Source organism: Babesia bovis, chromosome 3, assembly GCF_000165395.2.
Source record: "Babesia bovis T2Bo chromosome 3, whole genome shotgun sequence".
Lineage (NCBI taxonomy): Eukaryota > Apicomplexa > Aconoidasida > Piroplasmida > Babesiidae > Babesia > Babesia bovis.
In genome coordinates this window covers 655,439-677,128 of record NC_010575.1, presented here as the reverse complement: position 1 = coordinate 677,128, position 21,690 = coordinate 655,439, and the positions used below count along the sequence as shown (strand labels likewise).

General features: G+C 46.3%; 13 protein-coding genes across 13 annotated transcripts; 8 read left to right on the top strand and 5 right to left on the bottom strand.

Moving 5' to 3' along the window:
- Positions 1 to 136: 136 nt before the first annotated feature.
- On the bottom strand, positions 137 to 3,631 carry BBOV_III002990 (DNA-dependent RNA polymerase family protein). The gene has a single exon (XM_051767008.1). The coding sequence runs from the start codon at positions 3,579 to 3,581 to the stop codon at positions 177 to 179; it is 3,405 nt and encodes a 1,134-aa protein (XP_051623422.1). The 5' UTR covers positions 3,582 to 3,631; the 3' UTR covers positions 137 to 176.
- Positions 3,632 to 3,731: 100 nt separating this feature from the next.
- BBOV_III002980 (putative integral membrane protein) lies at positions 3,732 to 5,625 on the top strand. Its single transcript, XM_051767105.1, has 5 exons — positions 3,732 to 4,130; positions 4,219 to 5,065; positions 5,101 to 5,312; positions 5,351 to 5,438; positions 5,474 to 5,625. Exons 1-5 carry the CDS (start codon positions 3,739 to 3,741, stop codon positions 5,537 to 5,539), a joined length of 1,605 nt encoding a protein of 534 aa, XP_051623421.1. The 5' UTR covers positions 3,732 to 3,738; the 3' UTR covers positions 5,540 to 5,625.
- Positions 5,387 to 6,227, bottom strand: BBOV_III002970 (putative integral membrane protein). The gene is made up of 4 exons (XM_001611379.2): positions 6,057 to 6,227; positions 5,945 to 6,016; positions 5,767 to 5,910; positions 5,387 to 5,732 (listed from the first exon to the last, which is right to left on the bottom strand). The coding sequence occupies exons 1-4, from the start codon at positions 6,115 to 6,117 to the stop codon at positions 5,542 to 5,544; spliced, it is 468 nt and encodes a 155-aa protein (XP_001611429.1). The 5' UTR covers positions 6,118 to 6,227; the 3' UTR covers positions 5,387 to 5,541.
- A 26-nt stretch (positions 6,228 to 6,253) lies between these two features.
- BBOV_III002960 (Replication factor C subunit 4) lies at positions 6,254 to 7,461 on the bottom strand. The gene is made up of 8 exons (XM_001611378.2): positions 7,332 to 7,461; positions 7,209 to 7,288; positions 7,118 to 7,170; positions 7,002 to 7,083; positions 6,645 to 6,966; positions 6,493 to 6,609; positions 6,395 to 6,457; positions 6,254 to 6,359 (listed from the first exon to the last, which is right to left on the bottom strand). The coding sequence occupies exons 1-8, from the start codon at positions 7,440 to 7,442 to the stop codon at positions 6,255 to 6,257; spliced, it is 933 nt and encodes a 310-aa protein (XP_001611428.2). The 5' UTR covers positions 7,443 to 7,461; the 3' UTR covers position 6,254.
- A 61-nt stretch (positions 7,462 to 7,522) lies between these two features.
- BBOV_III002950 (uncharacterized protein) lies at positions 7,523 to 8,430 on the top strand. Its single transcript, XM_051767855.1, has 7 exons — positions 7,523 to 7,665; positions 7,707 to 7,755; positions 7,790 to 7,825; positions 7,860 to 7,916; positions 7,950 to 8,010; positions 8,047 to 8,114; positions 8,232 to 8,430. The coding sequence occupies exons 1-7, from the start codon at positions 7,543 to 7,545 to the stop codon at positions 8,270 to 8,272; spliced, it is 435 nt and encodes a 144-aa protein (XP_051623420.1). The 5' UTR covers positions 7,523 to 7,542; the 3' UTR covers positions 8,273 to 8,430.
- Positions 8,233 to 8,783, bottom strand: BBOV_III002940 (putative ribosomal protein S26e). The gene is made up of 2 exons (XM_001611376.2): positions 8,523 to 8,783; positions 8,233 to 8,441 (listed from the first exon to the last, which is right to left on the bottom strand). Exons 1-2 carry the CDS (start codon positions 8,701 to 8,703, stop codon positions 8,275 to 8,277), a joined length of 348 nt encoding a protein of 115 aa, XP_001611426.1. The 5' UTR covers positions 8,704 to 8,783; the 3' UTR covers positions 8,233 to 8,274.
- A 94-nt stretch (positions 8,784 to 8,877) lies between these two features.
- Positions 8,878 to 9,578, top strand: BBOV_III002935 (E2F-associated phosphoprotein family protein). Its single transcript, XM_051767001.1, has 4 exons — positions 8,878 to 8,958; positions 9,048 to 9,137; positions 9,180 to 9,255; positions 9,289 to 9,578. The coding sequence occupies exons 1-4, from the start codon at positions 8,898 to 8,900 to the stop codon at positions 9,536 to 9,538; spliced, it is 477 nt and encodes a 158-aa protein (XP_051623724.1). The 5' UTR covers positions 8,878 to 8,897; the 3' UTR covers positions 9,539 to 9,578.
- A 41-nt stretch (positions 9,579 to 9,619) lies between these two features.
- BBOV_III002930 (uncharacterized protein) lies at positions 9,620 to 12,152 on the top strand. The gene has a single exon (XM_001611375.2). It carries the CDS (start codon positions 9,676 to 9,678, stop codon positions 12,100 to 12,102), a length of 2,427 nt encoding a protein of 808 aa, XP_001611425.1. The 5' UTR covers positions 9,620 to 9,675; the 3' UTR covers positions 12,103 to 12,152.
- Positions 12,153 to 12,440: 288 nt separating this feature from the next.
- Positions 12,441 to 16,326, top strand: BBOV_III002920 (structural maintenance of chromosome (RecF/RecN/SMC) N terminal domain family protein). The gene is made up of 9 exons (XM_051767292.1): positions 12,441 to 12,531; positions 12,566 to 14,580; positions 14,617 to 15,257; positions 15,291 to 15,475; positions 15,510 to 15,691; positions 15,726 to 15,789; positions 15,826 to 16,108; positions 16,147 to 16,255; positions 16,291 to 16,326. The coding sequence occupies exons 1-9, from the start codon at positions 12,444 to 12,446 to the stop codon at positions 16,321 to 16,323; spliced, it is 3,600 nt and encodes a 1,199-aa protein (XP_051623419.1). The 5' UTR covers positions 12,441 to 12,443; the 3' UTR covers positions 16,324 to 16,326.
- Positions 16,327 to 16,406: 80 nt separating this feature from the next.
- BBOV_III002910 (uncharacterized protein) lies at positions 16,407 to 17,697 on the top strand. Its single transcript, XM_001611373.2, has 3 exons — positions 16,407 to 16,789; positions 16,822 to 16,934; positions 16,968 to 17,697. The coding sequence occupies exons 1-3, from the start codon at positions 16,459 to 16,461 to the stop codon at positions 17,661 to 17,663; spliced, it is 1,140 nt and encodes a 379-aa protein (XP_001611423.1). The 5' UTR covers positions 16,407 to 16,458; the 3' UTR covers positions 17,664 to 17,697.
- Positions 17,698 to 18,306: 609 nt separating this feature from the next.
- On the top strand, positions 18,307 to 19,648 carry BBOV_III002900 (putative casein kinase I). The gene has a single exon (XM_001611372.1). It carries the CDS (start codon positions 18,535 to 18,537, stop codon positions 19,543 to 19,545), a length of 1,011 nt encoding a protein of 336 aa, XP_001611422.1. The 5' UTR covers positions 18,307 to 18,534; the 3' UTR covers positions 19,546 to 19,648.
- A 393-nt stretch (positions 19,649 to 20,041) lies between these two features.
- Positions 20,042 to 20,593, bottom strand: BBOV_III002895 (uncharacterized protein; the record flags this gene model as incomplete). The annotated part of the gene is made up of 3 exons (XM_051767835.1): positions 20,042 to 20,095; positions 20,133 to 20,381; positions 20,459 to 20,593. 3 exons carry the CDS (start codon positions 20,591 to 20,593, stop codon positions 20,042 to 20,044), a joined length of 438 nt encoding a protein of 145 aa, XP_051623747.1.
- Positions 20,594 to 20,624: 31 nt separating this feature from the next.
- BBOV_III002890 (Bacterial DNA-binding family protein) lies at positions 20,625 to 21,684 on the top strand. The gene is made up of 2 exons (XM_001611371.2): positions 20,625 to 20,929; positions 21,354 to 21,684. The coding sequence occupies exons 1-2, from the start codon at positions 20,699 to 20,701 to the stop codon at positions 21,648 to 21,650; spliced, it is 528 nt and encodes a 175-aa protein (XP_001611421.1). The 5' UTR covers positions 20,625 to 20,698; the 3' UTR covers positions 21,651 to 21,684.
- Positions 21,685 to 21,690: the final 6 nt, after the last annotated feature.

The window sequence follows — 21,690 nt, the reverse complement described above, 5'->3', positions numbered from 1 at the left end:
GTCACTGATTCATCATGGGTCATCTTAGATGCATCAGTGTCCTAGCACACTGCATGGGCTCACTGTTGCAAGTATGGATAGTTTGTGTGCAATATGTAACATGTTTCGTTAGAATTACGTCCATAAATGCTTGTTTATAGACCACCGGGGATATATACTCTGTATACCACTTCCACTTAGTGGAAGAAATATACCGAGTCCTTGACCAATTCAAGGTCAAGGCGACCTCGTGGCGGTGGTGGCGGTATTGTAACCTCACCTCGTAGTCGCTTATTACAACTTTGATACAAATTCTCCAATATGGGTTCATTGTACATTTTTACAAACTGTTCTCGTATGGCCTTGTTCATGATATCTACGTCACATGCGTGGGTCCAGTAACTGTCATGTACCGCCGCAAAGCTGAATCCATCACGGAACAGTACCTCTGCCGTTAGCATAAGGTGCGACGCATCCAGTGAGTGCACGAAATTGGGTGGGAATGCTAATTTCTGCTTCCGTTTATCCACTACGCTAGGTGCATTTTCCGATATGTTAATGGCTTGTATTGGTGTTCTAACAACTTTTGTTACGGCCTTGCAGTATGGCTGTTCGCATGGTAATCCTATAGGGCTTATCCATGTAACTGGTACATTCAGTCTGTTATGTGCTGCTGATATATCATCGAGCCATTTCTTTATTCCCATTGCTTCTGCAAATACAGTTTTAATTGATCCCAGGACCTTGCCTGCTATGTATGACGCCAGTTGCTTCACTTGTTGGTTACCCATTGATGCGATTGTATCTATTTCCTTGAGTCTTGCTTCTATTTGGGACACTGCTCCTGTGCGTGTTACTCCGTAGCAGATAGTCATTACAGTTTGCTTTACGATTTTCCGTCGCAGTATACCATGCTCTAAACACAGTTTAGCCATGAATGACCGTTTACTTATTGGTTCTATGGATGCAGTACATTGGTAATCCGTCCGGACCTTGGCTATTACCTCTAGTAACACCTGCTGGTACACATCCTGTGGGCGTTCATCTGGTATTAGATTAACTGCTGCTCCGCCACTAAGGTCACGTCCCAATGCTGCATAGTGCTGGAGTCCATTACAACTTCCATCCTGGTGCACTGGAATATCACTTTGGTAGCTATAGGGATTACCCGATCTCAACGCTGCAACATAATCCACTGATGCCGCGTAGAACTGAAATGGCGACTCCACTCGGCGCCAAAAGGATTGAGATAGCTCAGCAAACGGGTCTGCAACAAGTTGCTGTATCATGTTTGTATTCTTCTCTACCCATGCAACACGTTCTGCTAGTGGTACCTTATCAATCCCGTAGAGATTAGATATGTGTACCTTCAGCCAAAAGAACCCACGTTCTCCTAGTGGTTTCTTGTCGGCAAATTTTAGCAAACCCCTACATACATCATCTGCCATATGATTTAAATGCGGCGACAGCGGGTACATCCTACCCCTGAAATCTATATTCTGCGGGAAGTATATACGCGGTTCCATAAGGAAATCACTGGCCACGCGTAGCCTTCGTTCAAATAGTGAGCATTCAGACAGTGCATTTGCTCTATCCATGACATTGACTAGTGTACTTGGATCAGCTTCTACTAGCGTTTTATCTGGTAGGAATGACCTCACTGGCAGTACTGCATCAGTTTCCCAGAGTTTCTGGAGTACTTGCAACACATTGCCATTTATCTTCCACGGCACCTTGCCGAATGAAGTTGCAACTTTCAAGACCCTCGATAGATCGTATACCCTTACGTCATACGTTGGTCTGCATTGTGTCCTTATGAAGTAATGCTTGAGCAGTGCAAGTCCACCGGATGCCACTGAGGTCCACGGCTTGGGCTCACATACCATAGGCAGGCAACTTAGATTAACGAGCCCCCGTGCGACGGCATCACGCAGGTGTATCATGCAGCATTCGCGCATTTCCAGGACTCCGTATACCTTAACTCCATGTCGGTGTACTTTATGGGCGAATGCTGCAATTTCCACTTTGGAGGCATCAAACCGTGATTGCCTGATCCTACTTACTGTTTTCTTGAGCCAATGCCGTTTCTTTTTTGTTGAGTCCGGGTCTGCATTGTTTAGGTCTGGTATTAGCATGGACGCATCCAACTCTGCGAACGAATTGGTTTGCCTTAGTGCTGTGGTCAAATCCACTTGTACGTAGCATGATTCCACGAGTGCGTGTAGTAGGTACCCACCCACTGCGGCACTTTGTTTACTATTCCACTGTTTCTGATCGTCTGTTAGTGTGCCGTCACTGTGAAGTTGTGGCGTGGGTTCCATGTACGACGACGCGGTGTTCGAGATGATTCTTGCCTTGGAAGCCCCTGAAAATGCAGACGCCGTTAGCGCTGTGAAGACCTTGTTAACATCAAATATATTCTGGGTTATACCCATTGGCTGTGTACTGGCAACAAGACTACTTTCCTGGTCATGCGATTTTATATCTACATTCTCAGGTTCTACTGAAGATTCACTATCTGATGGCTTGGTTTCTGCAAGTTTCCTTGCGTACATACGTCCAACTTCATCACCAAGTCGAATGGCTGCATGGGCCAGTAGTACTTGGTTACCTGCCGTTTGTTGAGGCCGTCTTCTTAGCATTCCTCCTCGTTGTCCTTTAGAATCGTGTGCGTAGGCGGGGAAGCACATAAGTTGTAACGCCAGATTAACCGTTGCACGTGCCAGTGTATGCTCATCAAGTATTGATGGCAATACTGATTCAGTATCCTTTTGTCTATCATGTTTAATGAACCTGGCTATATCGTCTATCCACTGTTCGCAAGTTTCACTTAATGCTGGCAGTTGCGATGGTTTTTCAATTTCCATGAGGCTTGAGGCCTCAACACGTGCTGTTTCTAACGCTTCCGTGAAGCTTTGGCGTTCGATAAGCACCTGTCTTTTATAGTTGACATAGTTAGATCCTAGGCATTCGGTATCACCATCTGGTGTAGAATTAATCGCTTCATCGCATTGTGACGACACTTCATTTGGTATTGGATCAACATACTGATCTTGTGGGTGCCTCAAGAGCGGCAGTTGTTGATGGCGATACAGAGCAACCTTCTGTGTTTCGATAAATCTGGGTGAAAACAGGTCACGCAAGCTATCCGCGCCTAGTATATGTGACTCCAGGTTTTCCAGTGGCACATCGCACAGAAGAAGGCCGTGTAGCGCTGCGAATCGTTCTGCATTCCTGAACAGCGTGACCACTGACGGGTCTATATCTCGTATGTATCCTTGTCTATTTGTCCGCAGCCAGCATATTATATTCGTGCCTTTAGTTTGTATTTCACTTTTCACGCGTTTCAGGAGTTCAACTTGGTCTTGGCATGGATTATCTCTTGCGATATGCAGCGCATCGTGTCTATTATGGTTTATATCATCTTGAAAACTACATTTACTAATTTCTATAGCTTCCCTATGTATTTGGGTACTATGATTCCGTAGGAATCCGTGATTATTAAATCTCCATGGTATAAAACGTCCTGTTGTGGCTTCATACAGTATGCGTTGTAAGTTTGTATTTAACCAGGTTGAGTAGAAGCGATATGGTGGCGCCATTGGCCATTATCGCTTTTGCGCTGTGTTTTAGTTATACATTTTCGCTACTGTGTAGCGTAATTAAGTATACTTCCTTCGTAATTAATCTGTATGGCCCCATCGTGTCACACATTAGGAGTCCCGAAAACAATCAGTTCATTTTGAACTGGTGAAAGCTATGGGTGCTATTGACAATTTTCGTGCGCTGAGGCTGGCTGCGACTAAATACGGTTCCTCTAGGGTCCGTTATTATGGTATTGTTTCTTCGGTACCAGGTCGCAATCCTAGCCTTGGCAGTGCTGTAATTTCATTACCAAAATCTTCTGTAGGAACCGTTCGTTGCTATGTGAATTTAGGTCGTGAATGGAAGCCTGTGCGCAACCAGTACACTAAGTATCGTATATCGAAGCCGTGGACTGCAGACAGCACCTATGACGATATATTCCTCGCTGAGCCTTCTAGGGACGATCTGTATCCATTTTCTAAGGATATGCCACTATTCCTTAAATTCCTGAAGTTATTGACAAAAGCTCAGAACAGGAAGGAATCGTTTGTTGAGTTTGCTAAGCGGTATGTTATATAGTTTGCAGATGTAATATTGTGTTATGGTTGACTGTATAGCTTGTGCGCGTTTATACAACGTCTTATTGATGCCTAGGTGTGAAAACGGTCTCGTTGTCGAAAAGGATGTGTACGTGACCAAGGCCGAGCTGGTTGACTGCATGTGGCGCAATGGTTATTCCGAGGAAGAGATTGACGCTGTTAAGTTAGGTTTTCCTGATGACTATCGCTTCCACTATCCTGAGTTGGCGGTTATGTTTGAGCTTACTGAGTCTGACTGTTACCAGTACTGCCTAAAGCAGCGTGCTTCCAACCCTGAGGAGTTGGTGGAGCTCAAACTTAAGAAACCTCAAAATCTGATTTCAAGTTACGGTCTCATTTTTTTGGGATGCTGGTTTGGGTTGAGTAACGCGGTTCTGGGCAATGCTTGGTTCTTTGCTAAGACACTTCCGTTTGGTGCTGTATTTTACATGTTGGCAGCATACTTCCAGAAGACTTTGAAAGAGATGTCTTGGAAGGAGGAGAATGCCCTGATTGACAAGGCCAAGGAGGAGAAGGACTACTGTGAGGATGCTATTTACAACCAGTTAACTCGTTACATGGACACTTCCAAGTGTGCTGAGTACGTCGACCAATTTAGACACGAGGTATCCCACCGCATGAAGGAGTACCGTGTAGCTCTACTTCAGCACATGAAGAGTGAATCGTCACGTTTAATGAACGAGCGGCTGCAGAATATGCTTTTACAGGAGAGTGCCATGTCCCGATCGGTGCAAAAAACAATGGTCGATGAACTCATGGCTGTATTCCATGAGACCTTTCAGAAAACTCCGAAACTACAGGATGCTGCCATTACATCGGCAATTTCTGAAATTGCTGGTGACCCTAATAAGCGTGACCCCGTCTTCACTTTCTTTAATGACGGCTTGGCTGCATTCCGCAGTGTAGGTTGATTTCATTGGTCATCCACAATATCCAGGGCAAGCCAAGCGAGATTGTCAAGCGTTGCAAGACGGCTTTTGACGCTCGTGAGAGTGAATTTTTAGATTCATTTACAGTTGGTGAGCATGAGGCTGCTGAGGTCAGTGCCTTGGCAAAGCAGTGCAAGAGTGGTGATACTTTTGATTTATCACTGCTCTCGGATGACCAGATGAAGCGCGTTCAGCACTTGTTCAATTTATTTAACCAAAGGTGGGTCTAGGTTTTTACTATGTTTGTATTAGTTATAGGTTTGGTTACTATGTCCCTGACGTTGCAGGCGCGGTGGCCGCTATGGGCCGTGAGGGCGAGGCCTTCATTGACGGCGTCAACAAGGAGGTATGCTTGTTACGTTCGACATTATATTTATCCAGGTTGCGCGCTGTGCTGATGAGGTCAGGCGATCGCGTTTAGTTGCCTTTTTGCAGGCATTTCTTTAACATCACTCCGTCCGGCTGCCGCGCACGATGCGTGTGAACAGCGCATGGAAGCCTACGAACGTGACGCTGTAGATTACGAACAGCGGCAGTTTGCGGAAAGAACCGCCAAGCTTCAATTTGTAGTACCATAGAGTCATTAGTACCAGTACCCAGACCACGGAGGCTACATTCGATATAAAACGTTTTGGTGCGACTGCATGGGTTTTAAAACTATTATATATACTTACCCGGCTCTTGTTTTGGCAAGGTATCGGGTTTGGTTACGAACACCGTTAATACAAGTTGCTCTCCTGCTGTGTAGCCCCTGAGGCTACTGAGGACACTGTCATCGCGCAGCGTTCTCCCTCCATGTATGATACGTATATTGAATTCTGTGACTCAGTAGAAAGGAAGCATCAGACCTACTTTTTTCAATATCCTCCAAAAAATAGCGTTCTTTGATAACTGCTACAGTGTCGTTATCGCTGAATTCGGCCCCTGGTGTACGTGATACAATTGGATACACAGACACACATACCTTTAGTTTCTGGGTCGCAGTCGAACCTGTTCACCAGTAGCTTAACGTCGATTGTGGTCATAATGGCGCGGCGCTCGAGGTTATTATGCCGCGGCGCGTTGCCCGCCACTAGCGATGATAGATCGTATATGGAAGCAGAGTGATGCCAGTTGGAAGTACTGAAGACCTCCTATGGTAATGTGTTATATAATGTTATTATCACGAACCTTGTATAAGGGCCAGTTCTCTGCCCGATAGCTCTATTGTGATCGTCGCCTTTTGCACATCTGTAAGACTTGCCGAATTCACGACGTATTCCGATATCTGGTGCTTTCTTTATATCTATTATAGTCACTAACCTGTTGGAACAGCGTTGCGACCTCCCAACCGTCGTATATGATTTTTTTACACAGTTCCTCTACCTGTGTCCGTTAACATTTGTGCCCTGTATACTTACATCCTGGGTAGTACCCTTGCATGTGGCGAATATCTCATTAACTATTTCTTTCGGTGGGTACCCCGAGACGTTGCGCACTGCCTCTTCGGTTACCTTGTTGAACAGGCTTGCAGTTGACTGTAGGCATTGACAACCGATTACAGCGTCGTTACCTGTAAGATGGTCACGCTGCGGCGCATATCGCCCTGAGACACTTGTGTTAGAAAATCAAGCGCGTGATCCTCGTACTCCAGGCTCTCTGCTGTGCATATGTACCGCAGCCTCTCTATCTGTGCATCCTGGGATATGGGTTTGAAATGGAATGCCGAGCATCTGCTGTATATGGGCCCAATGATCTTGTGTACGTAGTTACAAATCAGTATGAACCGCGATATGTTGGAGAAGTTTTCAATAATACGGCGGAGTGCAGCTTGGGCATCCGGGGTGATCATATCAGCTTCGTCTAGGATAATCATCTTGAAATTGGGCATTACTCTGTAGTAATATGTATCCCACATCATGTAACTTACCTCCCCGTTTGTGTGTTTACCCTGTTACTAGATATATTCAGTCTTGTATATGTCTTGATTCTCTCACGTACAACGTTTATTCCTATCTGGTATAATAGCGCAACATTTATACATACCACGCTCATCCGATGCGTTAAGCTCCAATACACGTTCCTTCATCCCCTCGGGGCTGCATATGTTATGTTTGGTATGTATTCATGTTCCTACCCGTATATTTGACGAGCGATTGCCAATGCGGCTGATGTCTTCCCGGTTCCAGGAGGTCCGTGAAATATCATATGCGGCATCTGTAGGCGTTAGTAATGTCCGCAGCGGCACAATTCAACTTACATCGTACGATTCGACGATATGGCGCATGGTAGTCATTGCATTGGTGTGGAATACAATGTCATCCAGACTTGCCGGCCGGTATTTCTCGACCCATGGCACATTACCCTTCATTGTTAAATATTACTATTTGCTTTTGGGTGTATTTCACTAGAATGTATATAATGTGTGGAAGGCAGCGTCTATAGGTAGTGTATGGCATAATCAGTTGACAATGCTCTATCTTCTGGTTATTTTACTAGGTACTATCAGTTTTGTTGTACCTGAGAAGGATAAAATCCACTTGTGTGCTCAGCTTAGTCCGAGATCGCTGGGTATTGGACAGCACTGTCTATCGGTATGTGTGCCCATGTAATCACATATTCTATATTGTAACAGAATTGTGAAGGTGTTTGCAACCCTCGTATTGCCATTCCGGGTACCATTGGTACGTCTAGTTTAAAGTATTAAGATTACTGCAGTAATGCGTGTGGATGATGTCGGACCTATACGTAGTGGTTAGTTTCTACGGAATCCTAGCATTCCCTACAGACTGCGGTAACGGAAAGCAGCGTTACATGTGCATAAGCACTCCTCCAACTCCTCACGGTAGGTGAAAGTATCTACCACGACATGAAATAGGTTATCCTCTATGTACTATACTAGATCCCAGTTACTATAAGGACACTTCTGCGGCTTGCTGGTTGGTGATTGAGTGACTCTATTGAGTATTTCCCAGGACCGGGTGCTTAGATCACAAGTGTCCGGAAGGCATGACTGCTAAGAAAAGCCATCGCACGAATTTTGGTGAGTTTGGTCCTTATTGGCATTGAATACCATGCCACGTATTGTGACCATAGCTTGCATGGCCGTTACGACACGCTGGAAGTATTGTGAATTCTAAGTTTTATAACATTAACTCAGGTTGTTTCGATAGCAACTTGCGAGTATTGTGCGTGCCCTGACCTCAGTTCTCCTTGTTCTGAGGCACGTTGATCCTCATGGGCATGCTCCTGGGCTGGACGAAGGTCCTGATCTTGCGGGCCTCAACGGACCTCACGCGAACTACGCGGGAGTGGATAGCACATGAGACACAGTAGCACTGCTTGATGTACAACTTGGGCAAGTTAAAGGCTGTGGCAAAATATAGCGACGGCATCAGACTTATTGGATATATATTACACACTTGATGTGGTTAGATTACACATAACTTACTTGAGAAGGCGCAAGCTTCCTTGATATCACGCTGTGAGCTGGCGTCGACGATGTTGCGAACGTTGAATCTCTTGATAGCCTTGTCCTTTGGTACGGAACGACCACAATTGCTGCAACGAATTGGGCGTACGCGTCCCCTAGAGTGCTTGGAGCGACCTCCGTTACGGCGTTTGGTGGGCATGGTGACAGACACGGAGTTTAATCAAATCCTGGGCTACAGATATTGACAGCGTTCTGTCAAAGTAGTAATTCTAGAATTTATTAAGTGCTTAACACAATGTACGGAACAGTAGCCAGCTGTGGGAACCGGGGTTCAGAGCCTCCCCCCACGGGGGCCAGAGGGCCGTAGTCATATAGGCCTTATGGCACTTAAAAATGAGCCGTGATACTGGTTATTTTAGAAATAAGTATAAAATCGGTCTAACAATCCATCCAGGTGGGTACTATGGTCTGTGTAGCATTTGCCTGGTTGTGCGATAGGACTATTCCATACCAGCGCTATAGGTTCACACATTACACCTACAGATACCGACACTAACTCTGTACCGCTTCCTGAAGAATGCTATGCCTCTGATGTGGATGAATCCGATGCAGAGTTCGTGCGCGATACATTTGGTGGGTCTTCTGTAGCGATTCCCTAGTTTATTTGGACTTCAGGGCTTTCTGAAGGAAGTTCAGATGCTGTGTTATGTTGCCCGGGTTGTTTCACTCCTATATGTTACAAATGTAGAATGTAAGCCTGCTGTGTTCCCTTATATAAATGTAGAAATTCCTTTGGTCTATTTGAATCCAATGAAGCTGTGAACGTCACTGTGGAATTTGGTGCTACAGAAGATACAGATACACCTGCAGAATCTTCATCTGATATCGTATATACCGCTAAACGTGGTCCTGGTGGTGTACACACTGCTTCCACTGACTGTATAGCTCGGTGTGACGAGTGTCGCACTGTAGTTGCTGTTGTAGACGATCAGGGTGTCTATAAGTTCAGGTGTGTAATTGCAAGTCGCCCTTAATACACCAGTTTACTGCCCCAGTCTATATACAGTACTCTATCGTAATTTGCAATCACAAAACATGCTAGTTATACTTGATTACATTGCGGGTTATCCCGCAATTCTTTAGGTAATTTAATGTGTACTGGCTTTGCGCAATGGGTGACATTGGTGTGAATTGCTTTGCCATAGAGAGTGCCGCGCGTGATCTAGATCTTCTGGACGATTCCATATGCGACTTCATAGTTGCTGTGGGCGGTTCAATTGAGGGTCAGAATGGCTTCCATCAACAGCAGTTGCAGGTAAATCCTGCCTTTGTTGGCTTCAAGGACAAGGCTGGCTTGCATCGGTTACGGGTATTCCGCAACGTCTTGAAAGGTTTGGATTTGCACGTATCTGGTTTTATGCAAGTGCTGCACTTGCATATTCGACGTGGCGCCGCTTGGTTGAAGCGTTGCCCTGAATATCTTGATTCCGATGTAAATGGTCATGCTATAAATCGTACAAGCGGCGATGCTTCCAACAGGGAAGCCGCCGCTTGTATCGTGACGTCGCTGAATTCCGTTAGTGGTTTATCTCGTGAATCACTGGTGGATATGGTTGAAGGCCGTGACGTACAAGTGGAGCCGGGTATACTTGACAAGATTACTAATGAAGCCCGCGCGGTGTCATCGGATGTCGATATATTTTGCCGGTATTACATGGACCCCGTGATGGATCTGTATGAAAATGTGCTTATGCGTGTATGCCGTGTGGATATCTACGATTGCATAAGGTTGCGTTGTTATTTCATTAACCTGGATAATATCCTGTCTATGAACGACATTCGCTACGTCCGTATTCGGAATAGCCTATATGCAATCATGCTGAGGTTAACCCGGTTTGCCCTTCGTAATGCATGGTGGATACGTACCAATGGCGTGGAGAAGAAGGTGCCATTTCTATGTGAAGATATAGATGATAGATGTGGAGTGTTGAAACTGGGTGACCTCAGGAACGCCCTGAATGCCGTAAGTATAGTATCGGGGCAACACGGCACTTTAGACACCCGAATATTTAGGGATCTGGCACGCGTACTTGATCTGAAACATGACGAGAGTGTGTTATGGTCCCAGCTCATGGGCAGTCTTGAGGATGACGAGGTGCGTGACGTTGACTACGTGATGTTTAAGAAGGTGGTGGACATGGCCAAGGAGAGCTGGGTGGACGTGATGATGGCTTCACTGGTGACTATAGCCAATGTCCTTCTATTCGAGACGTTTTCACGGTACATTGACTCCCAGGGCCCACCTCACGGTACTGTGGATGCCTTCGAGCGCCTTGAGATGCTATCCGGTATGGTGGAGCTGCTTCACGAGGTGGATTTCGGCTATACTGCATGGGTGGTTGACATTCTAGGCTCAAGGGCAGACTCATCGTTGGTCACGGCATTCCGTGTCCATGGCGACCTTTTACTGAAGGGTGACGGCGGTTCCAATAAGGAACGTTTAAAGCGCTTGCAATGGGGAGATGGCGTTCTGGTATATATCGCTACTCTGCAACGCATAAAGCATGTTTTTCGTAAAACTGTTTTGGCGTTAGTCAACCGCATTGTGGAGCCCGCTCTGGATATAATTGAAGATCGCAAACCAGGTCAACTCTGGTGGGAGCTGCTGTATTCCGATGACAAGCTGCTTATAGGCCCCAAGGGTGAGTTGAGCAATGTAATTCGTGGTTGCACAAGGGTTGTGCGCGATGCCATTTGCGTAGAGCTTTTTTCCAGGGTTATAAGTGCTTTCGGGGCTAAGGTAACGCGTGGTGGCTACAGTGCCGAGAGGATAATATTCAACTCAATGGCCATTTGGGACAGTTTCTGCAATATCAACCTGGGCCCTGCTGATACCCAGAGTAGCTACCACATTGGGCTCCTTTTCGATTGCCTGGAGCGGATTAAGATGGGATATGAATTTGACCAGGACGACCCCAGTGGGTGCTCCAATGACTTTTGGGCCAACGTGCTATCAACTAGCGACAAGCAGGTAGCACCCAAGTCACACTTGGACCTGTTGGACTACGTAGTCCACGAACTGGATAATAGATGCACACCTATGAACTATACGTGGATTGCAGGTGACCTCCGGCATCGTTTGGCGCTATTCGGTGGCATGGTGCTGCTGTTCAACGATGAGTCATCGCTGCAGCCTGTTGGTATGCTAGATATGTTGGATGTAATTGCTGTGTACGCCATTGAGCACGAGCGGAGATCTAACATGAACATGTCTGAGAGCGATGCTGAACTTTACAGCTGTGGTACCACTGATTCCGAATCTCCGCGCGAGTTGTCCGGTAGGTACATCATTGAAAACTCACTTTTACTTTGGGGTTGGGGCTTAAGGGTCCGTTTTGGTGGGAGGACCTCGGTAGAGTCGCGAAGTATATTTAGGTCTGGGCGCAGCGTATTCAAATGCGTTGACTTTGAGTTCCTGGCTCCCGAGCACCGTGAGCGTTGGCTTCGGTCGCTCAAGTCGTATACTTCCTCCAGGCAGAACCATATGAAAGCTACTTGGTGGCCTGAACGCGCTTTATTCCTGGAAGTCAGGGAGTGATTGCATATAGTACTTTGTCTAATGTACTGTTTTGTATAGCTGGAACTTGTAATAGTATGCCTTAGGGTACAATGCTAGAACACAGCTGAGTTCACTATATGACTTATTGTGTGTTTCTACTTGGAGTGTGTGACCCATCCTAGACACTGGGTGGCATGAATGCTCGCAGTACCTCGTTAAGAGTACTGCAATCGAGTATATATGTTAAAAAGAAAATTCACTGTAGATACATTGTGGGTTTAGCTATATTTTCCGCGCTCTTGTGATGATTCCTTGCCCACACATCACGATGTTGCAATGGCACCCTTTGGTGTAGGATTCTATTGCGTTTAGGAGTTCTAATGTATATCAAGGAGGTAAACCTTTGTGGATTCCGGACGTACCGGGATCAGTGCTCATTTCAATTCAGCAAGGGCTACAATGTAATTGGTATGTCTAGTTATAAATGATTATAACTTCCCAGTTGGCCAAAATGGCTCCGGCAAGAGCAACGTGCTGCTGGCTGTGAGCTTTGCCTTGGCGGAGAACCTGGAGCAAACGAATCGGGAGTACTACCTCTACCGGGGTATTGAGTCATCCGAAGACGAGGAGTACACTGCGAATGTGGAGGTTATTTTTGACATTTCCAGTGACTCCCGTGCGAGATCCGTGGTTGACGACGATGGTGAATTGCGCTTGAAGCGTATATTCTCCCGTTCAAAGGATTTGTACCTGGTTAACGGCCGCCAGATGTCACGGAAGGACTACCGCCAGCTGCTAGAGAGTGTGAATCTGATCCCCTTTAGCAAGCAGAGTGCCTCCTATCGCAATGACCTGCATTTCATAGTGAAGCAGGGTGCAGTGGGCAAGTTGTGTAACCTGACCTCGGAGGAGCGTCTTTTGGCATTTCGGGATGTTATTGGCCATCGATCTTTCGACTCTAAGATCGATGAGTCCCTGAAGCTGCTTCAGGACTACGATGTGACTTCCAGCTCTGTAGACACCCAGTTATCGCAGATCGAGCGCAAGTTAGAGTCCCTAGCGATACAACGGGAGGCAACCGAGGAGTGGTCGGTTTTGGACGCCGAGCGTCGCGTTTTAAATGCGCGGCTGCTTCTTCATAAAGTAGCTCAGCTGCGCGAAGATCTACAAGCTAAAATATCATTGGAATTCAGCCATACAGAGGCCATTGGCACATTGCAAACACGGATTGATTTACTGGGCATGGACATTAAAGAGGCGCGTAATGCGCTGTCCATTGTCGAGTCCATGGACACCTCGAGGGTCACTGAATCTGAGATATCCGGTTTAAGTGCTACTATCGCAGATGTGGAGTCTGATATATCCTCTGTTCGAAATGAGATCAATGTACTGGTCCACACCAAGGGCGAGCTTGAGCATGAGATGTCGTCTTTAACCCAGCACATAGATGAGAGTTCAGTGTCGCTATCTGATACCGAGCGTAATTGCTCCGATATCAGTCAACGCATCCAGGAGATTGAAACTGAGTTGAGTGAGGTGTTGCACCGGCAACGGAACCCTGGTGAAAAAATACAGGATATGATAGATCGCCTTGAACATAAGAAGGTGGACGCCTACGCTAGTATAAAGGAGATTGACTCACAGCAGTTGGTGCTATCCAACTCACTCACACGATGTAACCTTGATTTAGAACGGGTACAGGCTGAATTGAGACAGCTTGATGCCTTGTACATATCTAAATCTGAGACTGTCCAGCAATGCAGCGAGGAGCTTGAAGTGCTAGTGGAGCAGCGCCGTGTCAAGCAGCATGAGCTATCCGTTAATAACATGAAGCTATCTACACTTCGGGTGCAGTACGGTGACGCCGAGAAGAGCTTCAGCAAGGTTGCGCTGTCCCATAATAGTACCTTGTCCATGGTGAAGGACTGGTTGGCAAGTGATAGTTCCGCTGCGCATCGCAGTGATTACGTAGGTTTCCTACTTGACTTATTGACCATACCCGATGCTTTTAGGGTTGCCATTGAGCAGACCCTTGGCACCAAGTTGTTCACTATCATAGTCCGCACAATGGCTTGTGCAAGGTCACTTATGAGTTACGTGGAGGGTGCCGGCACTCACTATGGCAATATCCGCATTGTGCCCCTTGATATGTTGGCGGCAACTGGTACTGACCGTGGTAAGGCATCTGGTATAGACCTAAATCGTGATGAGGCAATGCCGCTTATAGAGTGTGTCCGTTATGATGACTTGATCCAACCAGCTTTACGTTCACTGCTGGGTAGTTTCTGCTTGGTTGAAAACGCCGAGGTTGCAGGGCGCATACTGCCCATGCAGGTTAATTGTGTAACCCCCGATGGCCAGGTGTTCTATCACCGGGGGTCGGTTTCAGGCGGGTACATAGATTTGACTGAGTCGGTATTAAGCCTGTATTCCACTATGAAATCACGGGACTCGGAGCTACGGAAGCTGTGTGAGTACGTTACAACCCTGACTACTGAGCTTGCGTCATTAGATACGGTTAGTAAGGTTACATACTAAGTAACACTTTCACAGCAACAGGCGGCACTCAGCCAGAAGCACAATGCTGCTAAGGCAGCACGGCAAGATGTGCAGGCCAAGCTGCGTCAAATGCAGATTACCGCCCAGCATTTGAAGAGTCAGGAGGAGGTTATCCGCCAGAAGTTGTCTGACAATACCAAGGAGCGGCTGTTGCAGCAGATAAAATCATGGGACGAGCAGATTGCGGTATTCGAGAGGTCCCTGACTCCATCACCAGCTGAGGTTGCTGCGTTGGCGGAACGCCAGGCTGTTCTAGAATCTGATTTATCTCGTTTACGTGGTGAGAAGCTTGGCTATGAAGCGAGGTTCCATGGATTAAAAGATAGTATATCGGAGCTATGTAACAAGCGCAATACCGTAGCCAAGCGGATAATCACTACAATGCAGATGTTGGAGGAGTATGAAAACCATGTGGCAGAATTAGGTTCGAAGTTAAAGCAACTTCGTCAAAACCGTGATTCCATGGACACCGAGCTTGTGGAATCGTATCAAGAGCTCGATAGCATACGTCAGCGCCGTGATGAGTTATGCTCCCGTCTACACCAGCTGGACACCGAGCTTGTCTCGAAGAAGGCTGATTTATCTGATGTTACATCACGGCTACATGAAACTACCCAGGCGGTGTCTACTCTAAGGTAATGTAGATTGTTTGTTGAAGCATTGTCCAGGGTATCGCTGAAGGACTCTGAAGAGGAGCTGTCTAAGGTGGACCCAGCGGTTATACGCGAGGCGGAGTCGGTGCCTATCAAGGATAAGGAGCATGTCATATCTAGGCTCTCTGAGCTCAACAAGCGTTGCGCCAAGTTTGATTTATCCAGTCACGGCGCCGAGGATGAGTACGCTGCACTGCGTGGTATGTCTGTTTGTGGCACCCACATTACATGTAGCTGAATTTACTGGCCTGAAGGACCGTCAAGAGCGCATGACGCGCTCTCACGCGGCGATACTAAAGTCTATACAAGCGCTAAAGAGCCAGAAGGACGCTAACCTGGTCCAGATGCTATCGCAGCTGAATCAAAAGCTTTCCGCAACCTTTGCGGAACTGGTTACCGGCGGTCGTTTACAAGCGGTATGTGGTTACTATTGTGCATTATTGACACCAGGTTCTGATACGGCGTGATGCGTCCGTTGGCGACATTTCGTCAAGCGTGGCTGTTTGCTTGCCCGGTAGGCTTGGTCGCGCATTTGCATAACAGTTTACAGAATGCTTTGTGGACAGCCCTGATGAGGAGACTTTTACCGGCTTGGATCTACAAGTGTCATTTAGCCCCGATGCCGAGCGTATGCAGCTATACCAGTTGTCCGGTGGACAAAAGACACTAGTGTCCCTGGCGTTCATCCTGGCTGCTCAGCGCTTACATACGGCGCCATTCTATCTACTGGATGAGATTGACGCTGCCCTGGATGATAACTATCGCCTCAACGTATCTCAGCTACTATCACGTCAGTGCAATGAGGGTTCACAGTGTATCCTAACTACGTTCCGGTTAGTTACAGTGATTTACCAATTCATATCATGCACAGTCCCGAGCTTTTGCGACCCGGGGAGGTGTTTTACGAGGTATGCAATTCGGGTGGTACCAGTACCGCTCGCCGCGTGTCTATGAGGGAAGCTATATCGGTAATCAACAAGGTAGGTAATATATCTTTCGCTCTTATAGGACACAGTGCCCCTTGGCCTTGACTAACGGCCGGTCGTAGTTAAAACAAAGCATTCCGCCACCAGTATGGCAACACATTACTGGGTGCATTGCACACCATGCCAACGTGCTATACCGATTTAATTTTACTTTATTGGCTATAGCCAAGTGTATTTATATAGATGTGTAAGGTTTAATGAAGTCAGGGAGTGGTACTTTAGATGGTTCTTCGGGGTTGCCAACGAAGGCTGAAGACGACACTTCCGTTGATCCCGAGGGCGAGCCTACCTGTGATATACCTCCGGAGCCCATATACTACCTATATGAAGACGATGTGCAGTGGTGGGATGATGATCCCGTGGCTGTTACCCAGCCACGGGATGAATGGATCGATCCACCACCCCGTCCACGGTTAAATAACCGAGTAAATCGGTTAATAGGAACGCATTTAGTATCGCCAATCAAGCATGGGACGCACTTTGATAAGGGTGATGATCTGATCGATCCACCGGAACCTGCTGCTAAGGGTAGGTTACATTATCAACTTATTTACGCTCAGGTAATGAAGAACCGCCCAAACGGCGTGTTAATATAGAGTTGCGCCCGGTAAAGCAAGCTGAATCGCCCACCAAGCCTCGTAAAAGTTTACGTGAAAGGCTTCGTGACGGAGAGGTGAGGTACTAAGTTATGTTAAATATGTTACAGGTTGTGTTCTACGAGGATTTTGTGGAAAGAGAGATTACACGCGACTTCTGCAGGTTGTTCCAGCGTCCATTCCCTGTGCCTCGGCACGATTGGGGTGGAGGCGACTTTTTCTACGGGGAGCACGTACCTTCCGTGAAGGATATCGGCACCGAGCTGCCACCCCCTTTTGACATCGAGAATCTATCAGAGGCAGCAGCGGAGCCTGTAGAGGCACCTGTTAGAAATAGCCACGTGGATGCATTGATAAATGCTGACAGTAGCATTACACCAGCCCACCGTGAGGAGCTGATAAATGGTGAAATACCAAGTTTGTATAGTACACTACCAACCGGGTCAGTGCGCCAGCGGCATCCGAAGGACCGTTTGGTCAGTTACCATCATCTGCGCACATATGCCTGCATGATCGATTCGGTAACGAAATGCCCGTTAATCCACGTTGAATTGAAAGCGGCTCTCCAACAAGGCTGGTTGCCCCAACGCGAGATTGCCAAGTTAGAACCTAAGTCACGTACCAAGGAGCCGCCTCCAGACCCCTATGCAGTTACCCCCGAGCAGGTGGAGCGCGCCAACGAGATATTGGCATCAAGGCGTAAGCCAGTGGTTTCACAGCCGCGCAACATGAATATTGTCGCATCACGTCGCCAAGGTGCCCGTAAGGAACCCGTCCAGGTGGGAGGTGGTCGATACGAAGTATGAGTTTTAACTTCAGGATACCAAGGATCAATACATTTTGCTATTTAATTTCCTAGGTATGTATTTATACGTAGTGCATGTAACCAGAAATGGGTATATATAAAATAGGTAATAGTATCTCCTTGATCCACTGGATCAAGGAAAGTGGCTCTATACAAGTTCTATTTCACTAGACTAGGTGGAATTTTTACAGCATCTTAAATGTCAAAGCACAATACGAAACCTATTTCCGATCATTGGATGTGTATTTAAGCAACTTGCGCGTCTAGATCGGATATTCATCAGGGTTACGCAGATCGGCATGTCGCCCCTTTAAAGGCGCATTGGGGAAAGATCAAATACCTAAATTTGAACCAACAAAATAACAAAATTCTATTTAGCAATAGGTCTTAGGCGTCTCGTTGACGTGGTTATTTCAGAGTTCCCTTTTGGCTCATCAAGTCTCGGGGTCCAAGAGACTACGCCACCCAGTGTCGACCAAGGTGCAAAGGGCCAGTAGTTTAGTTTAAGAAAGATCCTGTATGCTAGGTTATATATTATATCACGGAAAATACCGATTCGTTGGCTAATAGTGAAGCTAGTGATCGACACATCTTGGGCAAGAGTCAGCCCAACCATCTTAATCGGTGCTAAGTGGTCATTAAACCGCTTTACGTGATGTCGACCTAATTGGTAGGTCACACTTTAAGCGTAAAATAGCGTTTATTACGCGTTTATGGGTCAGTATACCGGTACCGGGAGTGTGTTTATGCTTTACGGTACGGTTTTACTATTTAGACCGGTTTAGGTCTCCACGTGGCGTTTACAGGATCCTACGCCGTAAATCATACTGTATTGATGGCTGTGAGGTGTTATTAGTGATTTTTTGCTCAAAATGATCTCGAGATCGTTGGAGATTCGCGTTGGTGGGAAGTATCGTCTCGGACGTAAGATTGGTAGCGGCTCATTTGGCGATATCTTTATGGGCACGCAGATTCAAACAGGCGAGGACGTTGCCATCAAACTTGAATCACACCGCAGCAGGCACCCTCAGCTTCTATATGAATCAAAGCTATATCGTCTTCTAGCCGGTGGAGTGGGTATACCCACCATCCACTGGTATGGCATCGAAGGTGAGTACAACATCCTCATTATGGATTTGCTCGGTCCCTCCCTGGAGGACCTCTTCACTATTTGTAATCGCAAGCTTAGTTTAAAGAGTGTACTGATGCTTGCCGACCAGATGCTGAACCGTATAGAATATTGCCACTCCAAGAACTTTATTCATCGTGATATTAAACCCGATAACTTTTTGATCGGTCGCGGTAAGAAAATATCGATAGTTTACATAATCGACTTTGGATTGGCCAAGAAATATCGTGACCCAAAGACTGGTCAGCACATTTGTTACCGTGAGGGCAAGAATCTTACAGGTACAGCTCGTTACGCCAGCATCAACACTCATTTGGGTATTGAGCAAAGCCGCCGTGATGATTTGGAGGCCTTGGGTTACGTTCTTCTGTATTTCATGCGTGGATCACTTCCATGGCAGGGCTTGAAGGCTAACAGCAAGAAGGATAAGTACGACAAGATCAGCGAGAAAAAGATCGCGATACCGGTTGATTTATTATGTAAGCAGTTGCCCTTTGAGTTCGTCACGTTTATTAACTATGCGCGCTCACTGCGCTTCGAGGATCGTCCTGATTACCCGTACCTACGCCGGATACTGAAGGACCTGTTTTTCAGGCAAGGCTATCAATACGACTTCATTTTTGACTGGACATTCTTACACACTGCCCAGTTGATGCATACGATGGTAAACGAGGACATTGAACGGTTTGAGCGCATGAATCGGGAGCGTGATGCTGAGGAGCCTGCCACCCGCCCTGCTTTGATTAATAATTAGTACTTTACTGCAGCTCGTTCTATTGCTATGTTGATACAAGGTAGCGATATGAAATCATATCTGTACTGTAACTGGGCTCTGTCATTTTGTTCCATGGTACTGGATTCCCAACGCCATGTAACAACCTTATGACTAACAAAGTGGAGCAAAGTGTTGTGCCCGTCGACACTTTACATTGCGTAAACAACTTTGCAATCAGCTCCACTGCCAGTACAGTTTATTGTCTATAGCGAGTGACTATGGATGTCGCCAGTTTCAGAATTTTGGCACCGCTGCTTGGGGTTAATGGCCAATGCGCTTATTAACACCTGCAGCTCGGCATACTAAATTACGCTAGGGGTGCATAACGCCTTGTGCGCCACGTTACCGTTATCACACCCTCGACGACTCGCTTGCATTAATATAGATTATTTTACGATTGTGTTTGTATTGGCGATGTATGATTCCAGAGGAATCTATATTGCATCCACGTGGATGCCATACCGGAGTAGCACAGCTACTGTCCAGCATTATGGGATTCTATTTCCTTCTTGTAAAGTCCATATACGTGCTGCGCAAAAGTGTGGGATTCAGTACTACCGACCTACCGCATTAACATCAATTTTGTCCTTTACTAAATTGAATTCCTTCTCCCGGAGTTCAACTGTCTTCATCTGGTGGACCAGTGGTATGACATACTGATGCATAGCATCAATCTCTTGTAACTTCAATTCAGTCATGTCTACTGATTTCTGATCCACAACGAGCTTAGCTATTTCCACAATGCGGGTGACCTTCATCATGCCGAACTGCTTCGACAGAGTTGCAACCTGCTTCTCCCGCTTCACAAACTCTTCCTGTGGTGTAATTAGCCAATATATTGCATAATAAAACAGATGTGTTCTATTATATACAAAGAACGCGTAAAACTTACCTGAGCTTCCTTCAGTCTCTGGTCTGCCTGGAGGAGTGCCACTTTCAGGTTACGGTCCGCATTTTCGCAGTACCGTAACCCCTCCAGGCGGAGCAGTTTGATTTTATCATCTAAGGAACTCGCGTTATTGCTCATCTAATATCATCTGTCTAACCCCCACAGCATCGGAATGTGTAGTTGTATAAAGCCCTTAAAACGACATCCTATACCATATTGTTTGTTTATAGATACACTATAAACATGTTAACATCTTCTCTTTTAATGACTTTGTGTTTATATATTAGTGCCTTCGTGATTTTGCCGTTCGCGGCAGGCCACAGGTCAGCTTTAAACCATGGCCTTCCTTCTGGTGTAGACACACTTAAATCGGCATTTATTGCCAACCCTATACGCCCGCACGGTTCCTTCGTGACTGACAACGCGCGTATGTCGTCTAATGTGGATGCCACTGCAACATCCAGTGAGGTTGAGGTAGGTAACGATATATTTTTGTGATATTCTCGACCTTCTGTTAGTATATATCCGAGAATAATGTATGCTGTGCTTATACGTGCCATTGTGTAGTACTGCTGCTTTCTTGTATTTCATACTCCTTGCGGTGTGTATACATATTGCGTTCGTTGTACTTCTATCTATAGAACAAAGTCATATTATACATTGTCCAAGGAAGTGTAGCAGTTTGCGTTACTTTAGGGAAACAGTGCCATTAATTGCATCTGGATTTCAATTGTGTTATTGTCTAGTGATACTGTATTCATGTAATAAAGATTGCATTCAAATGTTGTATGAAGTATCACTTTGCATCCATTGGGTATATTGCCAGTGTACTAATTTATCTGGGACCATTGTGTTATTGCATTGTGCCACTGATACACTTCATTAACAATTACTACAGACTGTAACTAAAAAACAGCTCATTTCCGAGATTGCGCAAACCACTAACATGACCCAAAAAGATGTTGGAATTGTAGTTGACGAGTTTCTAAAGTCGATTGTAAAGCACCTGGGGGAGAACAAGGAGGTCTCCATCGCCAAGTTCGGTTTATTCCACAACTCACTTCGTGGCCCTCGTTTAATGAAGAACTTGCAAACTGGTGAAATGTACACCGCCAAGCCAGTTTACGTACCAAATGTTCGTTTCTATGAGGCTGTCAAGGCCGAGGTCAACCAGTCCTTGAAGCCGTCATATTGATATTGGGGTGGTTGGTTACCAGCCATACGAGACATCTGTC

Excerpts from the sequence above, each read along its gene's own strand:
- BBOV_III002980 (XM_051767105.1), top strand. The coding sequence starts at position 3,739 with ATGGGTGCTATTGACAATTTTCGTGCGCTGAGGCTGGCTGCGACTAAA. Across the intron at positions 4,131-4,218 it reads TTTGTTGAGTTTGCTAAGCG|GTGTGAAAACGGTCTCGTTG; the intron begins GTATGTTATATA and ends ATTGATGCCTAG. Across the intron at positions 5,313-5,350 it reads TTCAATTTATTTAACCAAAG|GTTTGGTTACTATGTCCCTG; the intron begins GTGGGTCTAGGT and ends TATTAGTTATAG.
- BBOV_III002950 (XM_051767855.1), top strand. The coding sequence starts at position 7,543 with ATGCTCTATCTTCTGGTTATTTTACTAGGTACTATCAGTTTTGTTGTA. Across the intron at positions 7,756-7,789 it reads TGCCATTCCGGGTACCATTG|TAATGCGTGTGGATGATGTC; the intron begins GTACGTCTAGTT and ends AGATTACTGCAG. Across the intron at positions 8,011-8,046 it reads GACACTTCTGCGGCTTGCTG|GACCGGGTGCTTAGATCACA; the intron begins GTTGGTGATTGA and ends AGTATTTCCCAG.
- BBOV_III002940 (XM_001611376.2), bottom strand. The coding sequence starts at position 8,703 with ATGCCCACCAAACGCCGTAACGGAGGTCGCTCCAAGCACTCTAGGGGA. Across the intron at positions 8,442-8,522 it reads GGAAGCTTGCGCCTTCTCAA|CCTTTAACTTGCCCAAGTTG; the intron begins GTAAGTTATGTG and ends ATTTTGCCACAG.
- BBOV_III002920 (XM_051767292.1), top strand. The coding sequence starts at position 12,444 with ATGTATATCAAGGAGGTAAACCTTTGTGGATTCCGGACGTACCGGGAT. Across the intron at positions 15,476-15,509 it reads TGAGTACGCTGCACTGCGTG|CTGAATTTACTGGCCTGAAG; the intron begins GTATGTCTGTTT and ends CATTACATGTAG. Across the intron at positions 16,256-16,290 it reads CTATATCGGTAATCAACAAG|TGCCCCTTGGCCTTGACTAA; the intron begins GTAGGTAATATA and ends TATAGGACACAG.
- BBOV_III002935 (XM_051767001.1), top strand. The coding sequence starts at position 8,898 with ATGAGCCGTGATACTGGTTATTTTAGAAATAAGTATAAAATCGGTCTA. Across the intron at positions 8,959-9,047 it reads CGGTCTAACAATCCATCCAG|ATACCGACACTAACTCTGTA; the intron begins GTGGGTACTATG and ends TTACACCTACAG. Across the intron at positions 9,138-9,179 it reads GTTCGTGCGCGATACATTTG|GGCTTTCTGAAGGAAGTTCA; the intron begins GTGGGTCTTCTG and ends TTTGGACTTCAG.
- BBOV_III002960 (XM_001611378.2), bottom strand. The coding sequence starts at position 7,442 with ATGAAGGGTAATGTGCCATGGGTCGAGAAATACCGGCCGGCAAGTCTG. Across the intron at positions 7,084-7,117 it reads TAACGCATCGGATGAGCGTG|GAATAAACGTTGTACGTGAG; the intron begins GTATGTATAAAT and ends TATACCAGATAG. Across the intron at positions 6,458-6,492 it reads GCAAGGGTACTACCCAGGAT|GTAGAGGAACTGTGTAAAAA; the intron begins GTAAGTATACAG and ends TAACGGACACAG.
- BBOV_III002970 (XM_001611379.2), bottom strand. The coding sequence starts at position 6,117 with ATGACCACAATCGACGTTAAGCTACTGGTGAACAGGTTCGACTGCGAC. Across the intron at positions 5,911-5,944 it reads TTTGGAGGATATTGAAAAAA|AATTCAATATACGTATCATA; the intron begins GTAGGTCTGATG and ends ACTGAGTCACAG. Across the intron at positions 5,733-5,766 it reads CTTGCCAAAACAAGAGCCGG|TCGCACCAAAACGTTTTATA; the intron begins GTAAGTATATAT and ends AAACCCATGCAG.
- BBOV_III002990 (XM_051767008.1), bottom strand. The coding sequence starts at position 3,581 with ATGGCGCCACCATATCGCTTCTACTCAACCTGGTTAAATACAAACTTA.
- BBOV_III002890 (XM_001611371.2), top strand. The coding sequence starts at position 20,699 with ATGTTAACATCTTCTCTTTTAATGACTTTGTGTTTATATATTAGTGCC. Across the intron at positions 20,930-21,353 it reads CAACATCCAGTGAGGTTGAG|ACTGTAACTAAAAAACAGCT; the intron begins GTAGGTAACGAT and ends CAATTACTACAG.
- BBOV_III002930 (XM_001611375.2), top strand. The coding sequence starts at position 9,676 with ATGGGTGACATTGGTGTGAATTGCTTTGCCATAGAGAGTGCCGCGCGT.
- BBOV_III002910 (XM_001611373.2), top strand. The coding sequence starts at position 16,459 with ATGAAGTCAGGGAGTGGTACTTTAGATGGTTCTTCGGGGTTGCCAACG. Across the intron at positions 16,790-16,821 it reads ACCGGAACCTGCTGCTAAGG|GTAATGAAGAACCGCCCAAA; the intron begins GTAGGTTACATT and ends ATTTACGCTCAG. Across the intron at positions 16,935-16,967 it reads AAAGGCTTCGTGACGGAGAG|GTTGTGTTCTACGAGGATTT; the intron begins GTGAGGTACTAA and ends AATATGTTACAG.
- BBOV_III002900 (XM_001611372.1), top strand. The coding sequence starts at position 18,535 with ATGATCTCGAGATCGTTGGAGATTCGCGTTGGTGGGAAGTATCGTCTC.